Here is a 20,517-nt window from a genome sequence, read left to right on the forward strand (position 1 = left end):
GTTCGCTAAGAGGTCAGCTCTTGTTAGACCAGTTTAAATGTATTGTTTTATTCATTGATTTTTTTCCCGGCTTGATACTGGGCATTCAGAAGGTCCTGTTTGATACCCGTTCTTAATTTTTTATTACGACCTTGAACTGTAAATATGTTTGGAAGATGTGTTTATGTTCTTATAATGTGTAAGCCTTTGAAATCGGTAGCTATAAATGAATTGCTACATATTAGTAGTTCGAGGAAATAACGAGTGCAATGTGTTGCTTCAGTCACGGTTTCAGTTATTTGTAGCGCTTGTAATCGATTTGTGTTACAAATGCTACTGCTGATATAGTCGTATCAGCGCCATACAGTCGGTATTTCTAATTTATCATTGTTATATATCATTATTTTACGGTATTTGTTGGTCTGTGGGATCAGGATTTGATGTATTGAAAAATAAAAATGATTTCTTATTTTTTTTTTTTTTTTTTTTTTTTTTGTTCAACATTGTTGCTTAAACATAAAATTAAAAATTACACTAATTTTTGTTGAGGATGGTTGGTGTTATTATGTATGATTCTAATGATCTGCATCAACTGCGGATTTCCTTTCCGAATATCCATTTCAGCAAGTAGGCCTAATTTTTTTTTTTTTTGCAATAGTGTAGCCTCTCTTCAAGTTAAAGATCTCCACCCTTTCTTTCTCACTTAAGGATTATATGTCAAGATCCGTGGTTTGGTCAATTAAAAGAGCTGCCCTTAGTTGGTAGACAAGTGGATAGGAACGCCCTTATGGAGCGGGCGCGAAGTGATGATGGGTATGCATGAAAACAATTATTCATGAAAAAAAAACATTCACTAACCTGTGCTCGATGATGTCTGTTCTGACTGTGGAGATGTACCCTATTGTCAGTGTTACCACTTTTTTCTTCGACCAGTTTAAACCGTGTAATGAATTTACAGGTAGTGTGTATTGCCCAATATTCCTGCGTCTTCATCGTTATTTGCTGGCGTGTATTTTCACATATGACATTTGAGGGATTTTTCTGTGTATGAGATTTATACGATGAATTTTCGCTGATAATGTTATAATCGAGTCACTTCGCGCAGCAAAATTTGTGAGTAATAACACATAATAGGGATAATGCTACTTGTTGAATACTGGTAATTCTTCCATTCGTATAACTTTTTTACTTTTAAAGGGTGAATACAGCTTTCCTACATTGTGCAGAGATTCAGGAAATGGGTATTTTATACATTTGTCTTAAATTTGCATTCTACCTCTTAACATGCCTAAATATCATTTTTATGTCATCTTGTAAAATGCAATTTTATTGTGTTAACGCGAACATGCATGAGTTAAACCATTCATTACTTACTAAATCGGTTGCAACCGTTCGTTAAATCTTACCACACCGCAGAAATTGTAAAATTAAGAGTATGTATTATTTCTTCAATTGTAAATAACGGATGAGATCTTTGAGTTTAACGTCTCATGGTTATGTACAGTCGGGTAAAGATGATCAATGTAACTTCACAATTGTAAAGATAAATAAATAAACAAACATCGATGAAATAAAAATGTTGGAAGATACTGGAGAAAATCTTTTTATATGGTCAGATTGCTGTAGAGCAATGTTAGAGAAATTAAGTCTTGTCTACATTGTTGTGTCTAAATATTGAGATATTTTCGCCATTTCTAACTAACTTCCTTTTCAAATGAGTGCTAAGTGTTGATCGTCAGGAATTCATCTTAAATTCAATACATGATACTTTGTGTGTGTTTATGAGAATTACTGCGTTTGCACTTCCAAATGCAAATCACAGCCATTTATTAAATAGTCTGGTTACGATCATTTAACTAACTTTGAATGAAAATGTCCTGTTCAGGCATGTAGCCAGAATTTCATTTCGGGGAGGGAAGGACATGAAAATCTTTCAAGGTTTCTGCTTCAGGAATGTACTTTATAGTTATAAGTCTTCATGTTGCGACTGGGAACCACAGACTCCTGAATTTATTAAATTTCGGTTTATTAAAAGAAAATGAATCTCTACTAAATCCTGTCTTACTAAAGTTAGTACAAAATTTACCATTTTTGTTTTGCTTGTTTATTCAAAAGTGAAAGGAGATAATGAAGTGCAACTTACCATAACCATGGTAATGTTATTCAACAACAGAAAATATGGGCCTGAAGAATTTTCAGTGTTGCCATCCGTAGAAATTACAGTACTGCCAGAATAACATTTCCCCAAAAATCTAAGTTAAGGGCAACTGCTGAAGGAACGAACTCAGCTTCATTTGATTACGTATCATGTTCTGATATCCTGCGAACTACTTTAAATAGCATTATTATTTAATTTTAATAACTGTATGTTAAAACTATTTTATTTATTACAAACTGAATACAACTATTATTTAAAAATTAGTTCACTGGATACCAAAACGACACGATACGTAATCAATTGCAGTTGAGTTCCTTCCTCTAGTCGCTGCCTTAACTTCGGTTTTGGGGGACTTGTTATTCTGGCAACACTGAAAATTCTTCGGGTTTATATTTTCTGTTGCAGAATGATATTATGATTCTGGTAACTTGCATTTTATTTCTACTTTAACTTGAGAATAAGCAAGCAAAAGAAAATTGGTAAATTTTGTATTATTTTTAGTAAGGTAGGCTCTTAAAGTGTATGTATATAACACCTACTTACTAGAAAGCACAATGGAGAGTTAATTTGTCCATTCACGGAAGCCGTTTGCAGGAATTCATATTTTACTCGCGGATTTTGAATTGAGTCGCCCAGGATTTGCTTAGTATAAGTTATCCCTATAGTAGTCGATTTACTCAGTAATTGCGCAAAGGAACACAACTATGTCCTACTCCTGATTAAGTACCTATTTACTTCAGAGTAACAGTTTAATATAGTTTGGAGAAATTCATCTTATGGGTATTAAATTCCACTCTACTATCGTAAACATCAATCTGAGAACAGATTTGACTGGGGTTATTATTTTGTATTCTGATTCCCTTCTTTTCGCTTCCCCCAGTTTTTCTTTTAACGCCTTTTCACTTTTATCCTTTACCAAAATTTCGAGGGGAATATGTCCCATTGCTTCCTTTGGCAACGTCCTTGGTCGTGTTATGACAGAGTTTCTGCTGGTCAGGAAAGTCAGTAAAAATGGTGCAGGTCAGGGAAACTCGGAAAAAGCCTGGGAACAGGGAAATTATATAAAATAAAATTTTTCTAACATTGATTGCACACCAATTTCAGCTTAGCCAACAACCACAGTATGGAACGTTGCTCAGATTTTTATGGGTGGTAAGTGGAATGTACGTATGAGCAATTGATTATTATTTGTCTCTATGGAATAAATGTTCTCATATGTAAATATTCACCGTTATTTATTCCTTTTTTATACGTCAACGTAATCTGACGTCTGTCGTGAAAGTCAGGGAATTTCCTGCCAAGGGTCAGGGGAATAATTTCTCTAGATCAGGAACCTTATATGAAAACTGGTTACTATTTAACGCGCACATTTGCAGGATCTGTAGTATCCGCAGAAATAGTAAGGATACATATGAAGTTATTGAATGGAGTTTTGTTTATTGTATAATATTTTTTTCTTTATTGTAGATTACTTATTTTTCTAATGGTTTTTGAAGTGGTGATGTTCGTTAACAGGAGCTGATATTCATGTTATGTTATCAATGTATATCAAATAGATGGCAGTGTTGCGATTAGTTCATACCGAAATTTCTCATACAGTTTCTTTACATCGAAATCTGTGTGTACCGGTATTTCATCACCTTAGAAGTAAGCCGTGTGTATTGCGTTCTACGTACCGATATTTTGGTCTGTGTGGCGGTTACGAATTTTCTTTTCATATTAAATTCAAAGAGATCTTAAGTTTACTGCACTGTTTCTGGTAATTTTGAAGCTGAGAAAACTATGCTGTTAGCTCCTGAATTGATCCAGGAGCTGTGACGTTTAATCCGAGGAGACTTAAATATTGTTCTATGTTTTCCTCCCATGGTGTACATAATTACTATTATTGTTAGTGACGGATTTTATCCTGAGCCCTTACACCGAGAAATTTAGGTGTGCCCTTGTATTGTGTGCAAGGGATGCAGTGGAAATTAGAGGACCTGTTTTGATGTTCTTTTCTTTAGATGAGGGATTATTATACGTTGTCAGGGTGGAATGATGTAATATACTCTCTTCGCAATGCAGTTGGTTTGCTTTGGTTAACTAGTTTCTTTTTTGTTGCACGTGAATTATTTTTGGATGGTGCATGAATTGTTTCTGCCTTTTTTTTTTTCTGTTACCGACGAGTACGAGAAGGGTGACCGGGGAAGATTTGTAGGCATGTCTACCGGGAGTGCATGCTGATATGTAGTCAAAATACCAAAGCTTATCGCAAAGAACGTTGACAGTCTGACAGGCTTACTGACAACAAACCTAAATGCTTGAGTTCTCTCCGATTGCTAGTTTCTTTTTCGGTCATTCCACAAGCTTCTGTGTAATTTTAAATAAACTTTCCACACTTACGTATTTTAGCAAGATTCATTCCCTACTCCCATATTAATTGTAATCTCTTACACATAGTTATACGAGAAGAGTTCAACAATTGTTGTTCCTGTCATAAATCATAGGTCATTTTTCCAAATATCCCCCCCCCCCCGTCACCGTAATGCTCGTCTCCCACCTATGTTCTCGAGCAGGAATGCCAGTTTCAAAACAAAAAAAAAAAAAAGTTGTTTTGAATAATTGATTTGAAAAGTTTGTATTGATTAATAACAGCAGCAGCAGTAGTAGTAGTAGTGGTGGTGGTGATGTGATGCCTTGGTTTCTTTAACAGTAACTACGTTTCACATCACGTCCTTACTAATATCTGTTCAAAACGCATATCCCAACTCCGAATAGGGATGGTAACCGAGGTCGAAGTGGATGATGTGTGCCCGTCGGGCTAGGACTCACAGTAGTTAACGTTCCAGTTAGGGACTCAGGGTACGATCCTCAACTCTGTACTTTCTTTGATTTGTTTTTAATATTCTACATATACACGACGTGGACCATTCGTCTTGAAATATCTCTCTACCATTTAAACTAATGCATCAAGACCGCAGAAGTTGTGTACGATGCAAATATCGACAGACAGACTTTGACATTCTCTGAAATGATACAGGATTAACAGAGTTACTAACCCAGCGTAGTTATGTTTTTTAAGTTACGTTTTGTTTTGTTCTGTATGCACTTCAAATTTACATGTTTTTAACAGAAGCTTATGTTACCACGCTGACTGTACATTGCGATGTCGCAGACACCCTGATTTTGGATTCCTTTAAATTAAACACCATTGCAGCAGACTGAGCAATGCGCGAAGTGCGTTATGGTGATCGCGACGACTCATGAAGCTTGGACTCTACACGAATGATAGAAATGCTTTCTTCCACGTGTGATCCCTCGGGAGAGTTCGGGATGACTTGTGGAGCTAACTTCCAAAGGAAAAAAAAAAGTGAAAAACAGCGGAAGTGTGCTAACAACATTCCCAAACTTAAAAGACATGCCAGACGAGCTAAAAGACAACATTACTTACGAATACTAATAAATTGTTCGAATTAAACGGTAACCATAACAAAATAAATCCGACAATACTGCACCTTCAAGCAATGTTCTCCGTATTGCGCGAGAGATGACAATAGCAAAATTTTATGAGTGGGAGGTGGGAGTTGACCGGGACACACCCTGGCGTTCTATTGGGGGTGAAATTGGTAAATCTAGGTCAGGCTTCAGAACTCCTCGTGATTACTATAGTGTCGGATAATTTGATGGTGATCATAATATGACGTATTTCTAATCAATGGAGAAAGGGAGTTACAAGTGATTGATCCCCTCCCCCCCCCTTTGCTAAAGTTTATTTCGAGAGAAGTGTCACGTGTAAACCCGTAGGTAGTTTTCATTGGATTTCTGTTTACAGCGTTTTCATCTGTCAAACCGTTCCGGAGGCACGACGTTCATTGCCAAAGTTTGCAACTTTGCCTAAGATTGTTTTTGTGAGAATTTGTAATTATGATTACCGAAAGTTAGTTTGTAATGTTATAGAAGCATGTTTCTCTTAAAATTTTCACATAAAATCAGCAGTATAGCAATCTTTACCAACGTTTTTCATATTTCATTTAGGGGTGGCTCTGCAATAGTCAGAAAGTTACATGCCTTTCCAACTAATGCGAAGAAAATATATGGACACTTGTTCCTCGAAACGAGTTAGGGACGACCGAACAAGAAACTTATTTTATTTTATTATGTATTGAGTCAGAAACTGATTTATATTTGAGATATTTGACAACTGTGTAAATTACGATGCTAGATGTTACTGTAATAGCTCATGTTTGGTGATTGAAAAATAAAACTGGGTAGATGGAACTGCAGGAGAAGGTATGGGGCGGATCCTAATCTATGCCCCACAGGAATGAAGTGGGACAGGTTTGTTCCGCTTCTTACACACACCCACACGTAAAAAACTTATTGTGTCAAGGACAAAAGAAGTAGATTTTCGAATCATTGTGTCTGCAACACTCGTGTTAAAGTTATTAAGACCGAGGAAATGTTTTACAGGGCGGCTATTTGAAGCGATCGCAACGCGTTTTTATTGCTCATGCGTATGCTTGGAATGCCTTGACCATGTATTTAAATGTGGATGGATAATCACAAACGCGAAAGCAATAAAAATGCGGAGAAAACGCCAGCTCGAGCGTATTTGGTGCATTTCGAAACAATAGACCGCCTGCTGTTTACAATATGTCTAAAGGAAGGGAAAAAATGGAAAGACGTGTTGCCAGGCAAGTGGATTTTAGCAAGAAACAGCTGGTTTGAAGATGCTTTGTGCAGAGTACGGTACTGGAACTGCTATTATAGACCTGGACTTGGCAAGAAAGACCTGGAAACCCTGACTAGCTCACAGTATGATTTTTAACTCTGGCAAAAGTAGTTACCAATAGCCGCCTTGGTCGCGTTCGCCCTAGGGGGTAACGCTTCGAAAACTCATTCTCAAATAGCCACAGGCTTAGAGTACTTCGTAATTTCAAAATTTAATAACACCTGTTGCTTACCCGTGACGAATTGCGTCACAAGCACCACATATTAGTTTCAGTTTGCGATATTAGTTATAGCCTAATTAATATTTTTCAGCTATGATTGTTCTTTGCATTACGTCGTGGTTCGCAAATTTTGCGAGGACTTGTGCAAAATTAACCCCTGATTTGTGTGTGTGATTTTTTTTTTTTCGTATTTTGCGAGCATTTAGAGAATGCATGAATATCCCTGACTCACATTTTAAATTTATTTCTTCTGAAATGTTCTTTGAAAGCAAACGCACGATGCCACAAATATGCTAGTGTTACACTTTTGATTCAAATAATTAGTTGTAAAATAAGTGAAGTCAATTATCAAGTCATGTAGGATAGGTTTAAGACGGACAACAGTCACGGGGGTTCAGTATTTTCCGTTCCCGGTAGATTTGTGGAACTTCATTCATATTTTGTAGCTTCTTCGTTTGTAAACGTGTCTTTGGCAGGGGCAGCAGGGTTCGATTCATGATAGGAGTACGTATAATTTAATGTGTGTTAAACACTCAGCTGTATTTTGTTCTAAAATTGAATGGTCGTCACTCATTCCTTGTTTACTTTAGGAACAGTCAAATTTAAATGAATACAGTGCTTGCTTTAATGCAGCATAAAAATTATTGTATCCTTATTTTGGATGTTATTAAATATTGTAAGTATACTAGAAATGAAGCTAGTTAATTTTTCACTATTGGTTTTTGTAACCTTAGTCTTATGTATGTATGTTAATGTGTATATATAACAGTGATTTTTATAGAATCCATTAAGAGGGGAGCACAGTAGCTCAATAGTAGAGCGTTCGTTTTTGGTGCGGGGGCCGCGGTGGCTCAGTGGTAGGGCGTTCACCTCTGGTGCTTGGGGTCCCGGGTTCGATCCCAGCCCCTGCCAAGTGAACTTTGTGGTGGACAAACACTGTGTGCGTGGGTTTTCTCGGGGTTCTCCCGTTTCCTCCCACTTTCTTCATTCCACCATTTCATTCATTACTCATCATTACAGTCTCCTTTAGCCTAACCGGCATAACCGTGGGACGTAAAACTCAAAGATTTCATTTCATTTTTCGTTTTTGGTGCGAAGGATCCTTCGTTTCATCTTAGCCCACGGGAGTTTGTGGTGGTTAACGTGTCCGTGTTTTTATATTTTTATTTTTTTTTTAATAAGAGTTCCCACCCATTCTCGTTACATAATTTACTTCAGTTAATCTGTACTGGAGTGTTGTAAAGCTAGAAATTTCATTTCATTTACAGAATCCATTAAGGAAATTCAGTTTAGGAAATAGGTTGAGCTGTATTGGCAACATCAATTGTTTTATATTTCTTGAACAGTGTGACCTCTTTCTGCTTAGTAAAGCACGTAAAGACACACTGGATATAAGGCTGTATTATTGTAAATGTTTCTCGGAATATTTGTAGTCATTGTTGATGTGATTTCCCAATTGTGGATCTCTAGATCCACCACTGATTTCATTTATACAAAATCCTGTTGCGTTGGTGCCTATCACCTATGATACAAAATGGAACGAGCGATACAGTAACAGACTAAGAATTCAAGGATAAAGTAGAGAATATCAAGGATTGAACAACTGAGTTCTTTTCTTTGAAAATATTAGTTAGTAGTTATTAAGCTGCTTTGATTAAAGGTTTAATTCTGAATAGGCCTATGTTGTATTATACTGAAGATTAAAGGTACATGCTTTGTATCTATGAAAGCTTCAGGAATGATAATCTGAGTAGCATACTGATAATACTAGGGGGTCGGGATTCGAGTATTTTCTGATTAAATTTTATCCTACTCGAGCAAGCAACTATAATCTCGTAACTGAAACTAGGTGATTACTTCTAAATACCTAGAATTGGTTGGGCCAGTGCACTGGGCCACCACGCCCGATCCAACGTCTTGGAAAGTTGTTCAACCACTGGCTGCCATTCACACTAAAGTGCGCAGGAGTCCCATCATGCATGTCGCGGCGAATCGCAAAGGAACATTTTCGGGTAATTCGAGCAGTGTGTCCTACAGGAAGATCAATACTGTGCTCCATTCCGTTTTCGTGGCAACATGTATAGTCCGGTTAGCTGATCATGGACAAATACCACACCGTACATTGAGTCCAAATTGATGGTGATGATGACTGGCAACTGTACCACGGGGATATGCGTCTGCCCACGTATGTGTTACGCATGTTGACGAATATCATCCCTTCCAAATGTTGCCTCTTTGGTAAACAGTACTGAAACCTGAAACAGCATGATGGTGATTTGTTGAATGAACCAATGGCAGAACGCTTCGCGTGGTTGGAAATCGTTTTTGTCAGTTCTTGTATCCTTTGCAAGTAGTGTGTACAATGCATTTTCATGTAGCGCATGCCACAGTCATGAGACTCTAACATGCATTTCACGGCTAAGTTTCCTCGTACTTTAACCTGGGTCCACAGCTTCTAACACGTTCGTCCATAATGTATTCGTACAAGATTCAGTAGACCAGCATTCACAGTAGGTAGGTAGTACGGTCCCTGTTTCACATACACTCCAATAAATTGCTGCAAAAGATCATGTATGATGGATGGTTCACGTCTGTTAGGAAGACGCTCCTGAAAGTCTTGCTGTTCGTGCCTATTGCCATATGCACTATACATGAACAGCGTGTCGGCCTGTTCATGGTAATGAGTAACGCACGATGATTTGGTCGAGCACTGCATATTGAGCACAACGCTACCTCTAGACTTTCTAGGCCGCCATCTCTAGGCTTATTGGTTTGCAATATCTACCGCTTCGAACTTACTGCTCCCACGTTTTCAGCCCTTCCTAACTCTGCCAATTTTCTGTATGTTCATAGAACCTTTTTGCGTAGCTCGGTGTCTCCCCCACGTTCCTTACATTTTTTAAGTGATACCATATACACTATATATATATATATATAATATAGATAGATAGAGGGTAATTCTTTTAAAACTCACGGGTTTCAATTGTTTCTAGAATTTCTAACTGAAGTCCAATTTTCATGCGGCTTGTGGCAAATGGTCAAGGAAGGATGGGAGATTTGTGGGATTGTTTACTAGTTTAAATACATCCGGGATAATATCGGTTACGCCTCAAGAAAAATATCAAATATTCGTCAGTGTATATCTTACAGTTGGAATGAGGTGCGGTACGGTGTGGAGTGGAGATTTGATTGAGTTTTGTTCGTTAGATGGCAACGTAGCCAAGGTCAATAAGAAACATGAAGTTGGGTTGTGCTGTATAGTTCTGTACTATTGTGAGAGCGTGATCAGGACACAGAGAGAATAGTGTACTGTTTGGAGCATCATGGCTTTATCATTAAAAGTTTTTGAAGAACGGAAATTGTTGTTGCTACGTAAAGCGCTTTTAGAAACAAATTGACCTCGTGTTACGCACCAGACAGGAACATAACATGGCCGCTAGTGAATACATTGTAAGAAACAGGATCGCTTCTGAGTGAGACAAGGAAGCATCAGACCCACAGGTGGGTGTTGTGGAAGATGTCAGTTATCGACTCCTTAGGTCGTGCAAGAAATTTCTCCGTCGTCTGTAGCAAGAAATTGGCTATAGCTATTGAACATGTGATTTATGAGTGTTACCATTAACACTTACATAATTTGTATTCTCACTATCACTTAATTTATATTCTGCAATTTCGCAATTGTAAGGTACACTGACGAATATTTGCTATTTTTCTTAAGGCGTGGTCGATTTTACCCCAAATGAATTTAAATCAGTAAACATAGTCCCATAAATCTCCCATCCTTCCTTGATCATTTGCCACAAACCGCATAAAAATCGGACTTAGGTTAAAAATTCTAGACCCAAATGAAATTCATTAGTTAAAGAAATCACTCTGTGTATAATGACCTACAGACTTATGTAACACTAAAACTATGCTTTCGGTGATAGCTAGGACTTATCTTAAAATCTACGTTTATAACTGTTAGATTCTCGTAAATTCTGTATTTCTTTTATTATTGCGATAATTTTCCTTGACATGTGATATATATATAAACAATGAAGGTGGGATGCGTTAGAGAGATGTAAATCTGATTTCCATAATTGGACATGTTTAGTTTCGGGATCATTTTGAAAGCGTTCAGGTGGCCTGGTCCTTCAACTGAAGTGTTGCTGTTTACCTCTGTTGCTGTGTCATTGCCGTATTCGAAGGCTATTAACTTTGGGACGTTGTGTATGCGGAATAAGAAAAAGTTGGTTGAGAGTTGTATTGATCCATTTTCTATTTGCTAGCTAGCGTTCTTGATTATACCATATTCGTGTCTTTAAAATTTCCAGACTTGTTTGCTTTGGGAACAAGTATTTAATGTGCACAACAGGATAACAAATGTGTCCTTGATCATAAGGAGGCTGCATTCCGTTCACGTTAGCAACCTAATGCAATTTTGTTACTTAACGTCTTATTAAATAGTATATGCTGTTAATTTTCACTTCAGTATGTTCAATATACTCTAGAATTGTTAATTCAGTTACGCAATACGTCGGTTTTATTTTCCAGTGGCGAAACTTACTCATTTTTACATTTGTTAGTACAAGAGTACGTACAGGGAATTACCAGATGGTAATTTGTAGAGGCGGTAGTAGTTTGGAGAGCTTGACATTGCTACTCCTAATACTTACGATTATTGAGTTTGGTATGTGATATTTTGCTGCGTATTAGAATTAAGATAACAGGAATGAATCAGGAAGTACGGATTGGGAGCTTCAATGTAACATGGGCCATAACGCCTTTTAGTGTGTCTGGGTTTTATTATTGTTATTATTATTGAAAAAGGCACAATAGTTCAGTGCAAACTTTAATCGTTAACACGGGTGTACGATTCATGTACATTAAAATTGTAATTTATTGTTTTAATAATCTAAATTTCCAGAACTAATTCTATTAATACAATTGATTACAGCTTTAACGAATCCATGAGGCTCCTATTGGTATGGGGCTTCATGACATATGTCGTTTACATTAGTGGTGGGCACAAACACCGGTTTTTAGGAAAACCGAAAACAGGTCTTGAACATTTTCAAACACTGTTTTCCGCCGAATCTTTTTTAATCGAAGCAGGTTTGATTTTCCAAAACTGGTTCTATTTCTGACCAGAATAGTGTTTCGTTCTCCGAAAACCAATTCCGTTTCCACATAATTAATTTTGTTTTTTCCAAAATAGTTTTGGGTTTTTGATTTTTACTAAAACCAGTGCGATTTTTACTGAATCCGGATTCGGCGAAAGTCTGAAACTGTTTTTGGAGGCAACGGAAACCGATTTCGGTGAGAAACATCCGGTTTGGGGGAAAACAGACAAGTCGGTTTTTTTTTTATTTATTTATTTCGGTTTTTATAAAAACTGGTTTTTGCCCATCCCTAGTTGATATTGAATTATCATGCCACAAGTAGCCGCAGTGGCTAAGGATAGAATTTGACATGCGTGCGTGAATTTCTCCGCCGCAAAGGTAACTTGGAGGGAGATGGGTTGTCTTTGCTAGATTACTAATGTGGTACTTTTAGTGTAGACTCATTAAAACGATACCATTCCAGATGGGAGTATAAGACTTCTGATGTAAGCCTGAACAGAGTTCAGGTCCCAATTTGAGTGTTGCCTATCTTACCCTATTGAAAACTATAAAATAAAAATAATCCCTATAACTATCCAGGAACCATAGGAGGAGGGGTGAATATCTTTAGTTCCAATAATACTAATTTGTTGTTATGAGATCTAATGTTCAATAACTTTTGTTTGCAGACAATAATAATTGAAGCTCTCAAAATCCTCGTACTGAACCATATAGTAAAGCGCTCTGCGGAAAGGAGACATGACTGGAAAATTGCATTTTCTTTCCTACCAACGTTCAGTTTGTCATTCGCATGTTTTCTCCACACTACTGGCATTGTTATATGTTATTCGAAATACGTTCAAAACAAGCCGGAGAAAGAACTGAAGGAATCTCTCTTTTACTTGCCCATCTAATTTTAAATTTCTGACAAAATGCAATTAGCGTAAGGAAGGGATTTTAAGCTATTAATTGAAGAGATTCTTCACTGATTTGTCAATATTCAGCTGCGTGCTGCTGCAAGAAACATGCAGATTGACATTGCAAAAGAAGTGGGCTGAAAATACCACCAGCTCTGCAATACGAGGAGCAGCAAGAAATAACAAAGACAATGCCCTTACTAAGCACATGCACGAAAACATGCGCTTTTGTATTTTTAATCCTGGAAATATGCCATGGCAGGAGACGACAGCTCAGCAAGTGCACAACTGACTAACTGAAAGCAGTTCTTTTATCATGTCTTTCAGGCAATACACTAGACACAAGAACGCTCCATATCTTTACCTTCAGTCTTTTAAAACATTTTTTTTTTTTTAAAGCACGAAATAAGTGATAATAATAGTGATGATGATAACTTATGGGATAGGACTTTGATATTTATATTTCAAAATATTATTCAGGAAAATAGTACACATGTGATAAACGTATTCAATCCAAATCAGAATGACTAATTAATTGGTCTTTAAAATCAATATGCATGATGGTGTAGGCCTAACAGAGCCTCTCCCTGATAAGACTCATGATTGTTGAGAAAACTTTAAATGAAATTTTGATACGGCAGCCCCATACTAAGATTCAAACACTACCCATATAAGTATGATTGCACGATGATATTCAAAAATAACTTGAACCTAGCAATCAATAGTTTTTAGACAAAAAGTAACATTTTCTTTTCAAGTATGTATGCTCGTCTACGATTTTCGGGTATTAACGCCGTTCCACTAATCTTCAGTCGGATTCTGGGCCGAAGTGGCTCAGTTGCGGAGCACTCAATCACTTTTAGAACATGGGATCCCTGGTTCCATTTCAGCTGTCGCTAAGTGGGCGTATGGTGGACAAGCACTGTGTACGTTTATTTTCTTAGGATGCTCCCGTTATCTTTGGTTCATAATCGTAGAACGTTACACACACAGATGGTACGGATCCTTAAGAAGCTGATAAGAACAGAAGAACCATCGGCGAATCTCAAACCTAGCTACACTGCGTAAAATCAGAAAATCCATGGAATAATGTCGAACCTTTGTCTCAAAGCTTCAGACTATAAAGTATGCACACTATTTTGGTTTATCTGCAAGTTGACTAATCGTAGAAGAAATTCAAATGTATAGAAACTGCTGAAGCATAGCCTATACGGGAAATATTTTAGGGCCGTGATGGCTCAATAGAGCGATCGCTGTGGTGCACACCAAAGCCCTCGGTTTGATCCAGCTTTCGAGCTCCCTCATAACCAAGCAGGAAGCGTGTGCGCCTTTGACGTGGAAGGTTCTTCGATTCCCGGCGGGAGCTAATAGTTCGGATCCCATGTGAAGCTGTAGGTCCACTTCTCTGATGGTCTCGCTGCCGAAAGGGACGCAAAACATTAAATCAAATGATCTCAGCTTTCACCAAGTGGGCTTTGTGGTGAAGAACACTATGTATGTAGGGCTTCTTAGATTTCTCACTTCCGACATTTCACCATTTCGTTCATCAGCCTCCCTTAGCTTCGGAGTATAAAGGTGGGAACTTAATAATAATAATAATAATAATAATAATAATAATAATAATAATAATAATAATAATAATGATGGAAATAATGATTCATCGTTGTTTTTATAAATAATAAAACCTCCAAAGTACAATGTATATTGTTCACAATCCTCTCACCTGGGCCATTTATTCGACACTCCTCCCGAATTGACATTTTCTCTTGCATGTCATACTGAATTTTGTGTAAATACATACACCCCTGGTCACCGTCATGCCGTGGGTATCCCGAATTTCTTCACAGTTCTCAGAAATCTTTAGTCTTCTTCGTGCATGGGCAGCTCACCCAGAATATTTCAATCGGGGACATATTTCGCTAAGAGAAGGGATAAATATTACTTTAAGGGTCTAGGGTTGTAAATCCTATTCCTAGTTGAGTTTTTTTTAGACATAACCGGGAGGAATGATGATCAAATTCCTGATCATTTCCCATATTGACTGCGCGTGGTATTTTCATTGTGTCATGCACGCACAGCACATTTTATAGGGTTAGAAATTTATATCCTAATACTCTGGCCGCAAAGAGGAATTATAATTCATCATAAGAGGTTCCAAATGTGGGTTCGGAATCCCGATCTCCTAGTGGGGGAAGACCAGATTGGGACAAGAGCGAATGGGGTGCAGGTATATGTATTTAGTGGGTCCTTACATCGTTATTAAGTATTATTGTGCTTATGTTGATGTGAAGATAATATTCTTTTCGAGTAATATACATGTTCCATGTATCCCTGTTATGGTTGAAACTGCTTTATCTACAAGTACTGACTCATGTTGAAACATGGAATGGTGGTTTGTATCAACGAATGGGAGGTGATTTTCATTGTTCAGCATTGCTGCTTTTAGTCGCTAGTCTAACAAAGCTATTTATAGGGTGGATGTATATAGGCTTGCACAGAAGGTTTTTGTAAGTTCATTTCCTCCGTAATTATTTTATGTTCATTTATTTATTTTTTTAATGTTTTGTATTCGATTTGACGTTTTATTACCTTGTGAATCGATGTGTGGCTAACATCATCTAAGTTTTTTTTTTATTTATTTATTTCTTTGTGATGGTGAAAGTAATTTGTGTCTTGCTTCCTTTGTCGTGCAGGTACATTTTTGATAGCCTATTGTTTCAGTTTATACTCGATTATTTGTTCCACTCTGTGACATCTTTCACAGTAATGGAAGAGCATTAAGTTCAGAAATCGGTCAGGCAGAGCTTGAGGAGTATGGGATGTATGCGTTTATTTTTGATGGGTTCTGCTTACATAGGATAAATTCAGTGTGTCTACATATTCTGGATTTCCCAAAGACATTGTGTAATTAATTGAAGTTTTAAGGACGATTTGTTAACTTCTACCTAATATCGGGCGTAAGGGAGTTTCAGGTTATATTACAAGATTATACGTTGCGAGATTATTATATACGAGGGTAAGTCAAAAATTATCCGCAATGTTGACGTAACTTCTTTGTTCATACTGACCGCTGTCCTCGTTTATTTTATTGTTATGCTGTTGTCATGTTATGAAAGTTCGATCCTAATTCCTCAATTTGTCTTCCTTTTCTTGCAGATAGATCAACGGCCGCTCCATTAGAAGTTTGCACCAAAGAAGAACAACGAGCAGTGTTCCGGTTTTTTGTTGTTGGAAGGTTTATCAGGAACCATGACTAATTTCCAGACGATATGCCACTTCATCAATAGTCACTCGTCTAACAGAACCATGTCACGTGCACGCTCAATGTTATCATTTGTGGCCGTGGTTGGTCACCCGGCTCCTTCCACGTGCTTAACACTTGTGCGACCCTTTTTGAATTTTTCAATCTATTCGTAGACACTCCGTTGCTGCAGGACGGTGTAACCGTATTGTGCAGAAGGTCTTTGATGGATTGCAGCCTCTGATACATCTTCCGTCCACAATACCCGGATCACTGCTCGTTATTCCTCTTTGGTGCAAACTTCTAATGGAGCGGCCGTTGATCTATCTGTAAGGAAAGGAAGACAAGTGGAGAAATTATGATCAAATTTTCATAGCATGACCACAACATCATAACAATAAAATAAACGAGGACAGAAGTCAGTATGAACAATGTAAGAATAGTTATGTCAATATTGCGGATAATTTTTTGACTTACCCTCATATATAATATGGTTGAGGAAAAAGTGTAAAACTCAGTAACGTACCATCACATTTTGACTAGAGATCCATTTCAATTTACGAGGTTGGCACTAGTCCTACCTATGTGGGAGCTCGCGTATTGGCGGTAGAATTCTTTCGGAGCTATGTGAACTTCCTGGACACATTTCTCGACTTCCGTCATTCGAGTAGAATCTTTACCTACCAAACGCTTCTTCGTAATTCAAATATATGGCATCATTCACTTGGGAAATCTGGACCATAGGGAGAATTGTCCAAAACTTCGTAGTGAAGTTCTTTATTGCAGCTTATTAAAGGTAAGTTGCACGTTTCACTGTGACATTCGTTCAGTAAAAATCCTTCAACACATTTCACGATAAAATGATCAATAACATATGCTCATGTTTGCCATTTGTGTGATTCTATTGTATATGAGTATTAAGTGTTCAAGCACTAAACTGCGTAATAGGCTCCCTATGACTCTATACTTCGAATAAATGATTATTGAAGAACAGACGACATTCACGTCACTGTGCCAAAAGAAGATAGGATTCCTTGTCGATTTGAGGTGGGTGATGTGACACACTTTCAACGAAGCTTACGTTTTTTTTTTTTTTTTTTTTTTGTGCTGGTAACGCTTGATTTCTCCATATTACGTCGATCAATTTAATTTAAATTGTACAGACGTGTAGAAATTAAAATGACCATTTTCTTTGAAAAGCGATGTATCCTTATCTACAGTTAAAACGAAGTCGAATAGATGTGGATTTTCTTTGCTCAATTGAAATTTTCATTTAGAGTCAAAGTATTTTAATTGTCTATAATTTGCTCATTATAGCTTAGTATCATTTGAGTTGAATTTAACTTACACAATGCGGCTGTGCAATGGGACAAGGGACTCAAGTAGAATGGTACCTCCCCAGAAGGCAATGGAGAATACTTTACCGCCAGTGGACCCAACGTTAAACTTCTAGCGAACTAGTTGACAGATCCATGATTACTAACAGTCTTCGTTGGGTAGAGACGGACAAAACTCACCTCGTGACAGTTTGACTAAGGCCACATTGCCACGTTAAATGAATCTTGTAGCTGTCATAAAACAAAAATCTTGCAACCCGATCTTTCTATTTACTATGTACAACTTCTTGAAAGGAAGAAAGGTATTTCCACCTATGCAGCACTGCACTCCAGTGGACAAACAGTGAACCTCCTCATTAAAAACGTGTATTTTGGCTCACTCTCCCTCCCTGTCCAAAATAATCCGTTGTTTCGGAAGCGGCGAACAGCGGCGTGTAGTTTTTCCTTTGTCAGCGGGAGGGCGATAGCAGGTAGCAAGCAAGACGTACCAGAAAGTTGCACACTGTTCGACTTCTTGCAAGATGTGAAAAGTGTTTTATGACCCTTTCAAGACTGTGTGTACATGGTAGAATATGGTAGGGTTTCATGATTTTTTTTTTTTTTTAATGACCGCTACAATTTCTTCTAACGTGGCAACCCCCTTTAAGGAACCTTCTGGCCTGCTGCTCTTAACGCAGGAGATTAAGTAGGTTATGATAGCCATCCACTTTGATATGTGGCCAGGAGACAAATTGGTGAGGCACCTGCTGCGCCAACACTCTTCGCTATTAGAGAACAACATGAATGATGAGGCATGTGCTTGTGTAAACTCAGTGCTAAGCTTCCAGTTTATTTCATCGACAGTCAACTTTGTGTTCGTTTGTATAAGTTGATTCACCGATTCAACGTTCTCCACATTATCGAATCAACGATGACCTTCTGCAGACTGTTGCACTACTGACTTATGATTTGTACTGAAATGATTTCATAAAAATGTACGCGTCTTTTGTGGCTTCTTGGAGATGAAGTTTCACGTGCCTGTTCATACAGCACCAATGCCCATACCTTCGTTTGTGTCCAAGATTGCAACACACCACAATCTATAATTATGGTTGGGCACACTTTTTTTTTACTATTCTATCAGGCCTTGTTTCCATTTTGTACTAATACACAATACACTGAGCAAGGCTATGTGATAATATGTTAAAAAAAAAAAAATCAACACAATAACACTTTTCTTACCTAGGTGTTGTTTCCTCAAACTACTATGACATACACACAGGCAGAGAGAGAGAGAGAGAGAAGATGCATTGGTTAGTGAAAAGATATACATATCATGCTAACATTAACCCACTGTCTAGTGCGTGAAAGGTCGTGTCCATTGAAAGCTTTAGGTACAGTTTTATCGTGACACTAGCCTTTGGCTAGCTGGAGGCTCCGACCCCAGACCCCCGCGTTGGCACGGCATACGGCCTCGCATCTCATGTGTATCAGCCTTTGCATCAATATTGAATTTCATGCATTTGCTCTTCATATTTCCTGAATTTGTCCAGTTGGGGGCTTCCCCCGACCCCACCGCCTTTGCTCGGCCTACGGCCTCGCACCTCTTAAATCAGCAATTCTACCAAATTTCAAGTTTCTTTTCGGATTTCAATTATTTAAAAGATAAGAGTTTGTATCCCAAGAAGGCGCCCATTTAAATAACGTGGAAATGTCTTCACTCCCACTTTAGACTCTTAAAAACTAAAAGTATTCACTTACGGCAATTTTCCTGTGGGTTAGTTCCGGAAGGCTATAATCATACCGGATTTCATCATTCTAATCCTGCCAGAAGTACCTAAACATTTTGGGGTGTAGAAAACGTTGCATATAAATAACATGGGGAAGATATTTCAGTTCCCTATAAAACCACTCTAAAGTTGGAAATTTTTATTTTTACTGATTTTCTTAGGTAAGGCTAACGAAAACGTACAAGCATACCGAATTTCAAATTTGTATTCCAATTTCAAGTACCTAACATATGAGATTATAGGCCCATTTGAGTAACATGGGGAGTTTCTTAGCGCTCCCTTTAGAGTTCCTAAAAATTAAAAATATTTACTTTTGGCAATTTTCCTGTCGGTTAGTCCCGGAAAGCTAAAATCACGCCAAATTTCAGCTTTCCATTTCAACCGGAAGTACCCCTTTATTTTATGTGAATTCATGTAGTTTTATATATAGTTAGGATAATGATAAAAGTCTTACAATGGCTTGAAGGTTGCTGGTTTGTTTGTTTGTTTGTTTTTAGTTTCTTTTAAATTAAGAGTATGGATTTGTCATAGATTAGTATTTTCCAGTGTTTTACCCAATTTCCATGTAAAGTGGAAAGCAATAAAATCTTTTCTGTTTAATTTTCGATATCTGTATTGTTTTCGTGTGGATATTGTTGTTTAGAGTTCTTAGAAACAAATGGCCCTTTCTTGGCTTAAATTGCGTGGTGCTAGTGTTTCAACAGGAGTATTTCAGGTCTTTGGATGTAGAAAAATGTCCCAGTTCACAGAGTTTATTGCGCCCGCTACACCAATATCAAAAACACAGCATGCTTTAAATGCAGTATTTACTGCTGCAGTTGTGATTCTCCTGTATTACCAGCTATACATATTTCGAGGTTTCATCAATGATACTATTAGGTAGGTTTTTCTTGTAGTTGAACACTTGCTTAATGTTTTGTTTACAATGTTGAGCCGTGTCTACTCTCTCTGTATCTAAGATTGTGATGTATTTCGAACGTAAATATACCTAGTTACAAGTAAAATTATTGTAAGAGGCGTACAATCCTGCGTGGATTTTCAGATTTAGTATGAAGAATTAATTACTAATTTACTTTATAATTTGTAAGATAATGTCAGTAT

The 20,517-nt window shown here is 37.5% G+C and overlaps 1 protein-coding gene across 3 annotated transcripts in view; it reads left to right on the plus strand.

Moving 5' to 3' along the window:
• Positions 1-20,517, plus strand: part of ReepA (Receptor expression enhancing protein A) — a 215,961-nt gene that overhangs the window by 1,206 nt on the left and 194,238 nt on the right. Inside the window, exon 1 of one of the 3 annotated variants that reach the window (XM_081763870.1) lies at positions 20,080-20,295. The exons of 1 other annotated variant lie outside the window; for it this stretch is intronic. In XM_081763870.1, coding sequence (XP_081619996.1) covers positions 20,150-20,295 — 146 coding nt within the window. In that variant the 5' untranslated portion in view covers positions 20,080-20,149. Of the gene's footprint in view, positions 1-20,079; positions 20,296-20,517 lie in introns of those variants that run through there. One more of the 3 variants, XM_081763866.1, reaches the window with a different exon arrangement.

This window comes from Thermobia domestica, chromosome 1, assembly GCF_964235325.1.
Source record: "Thermobia domestica chromosome 1, izTheDome1.hap1.1, whole genome shotgun sequence".
NCBI lineage: Eukaryota > Metazoa > Arthropoda > Insecta > Zygentoma > Lepismatidae > Thermobia > Thermobia domestica.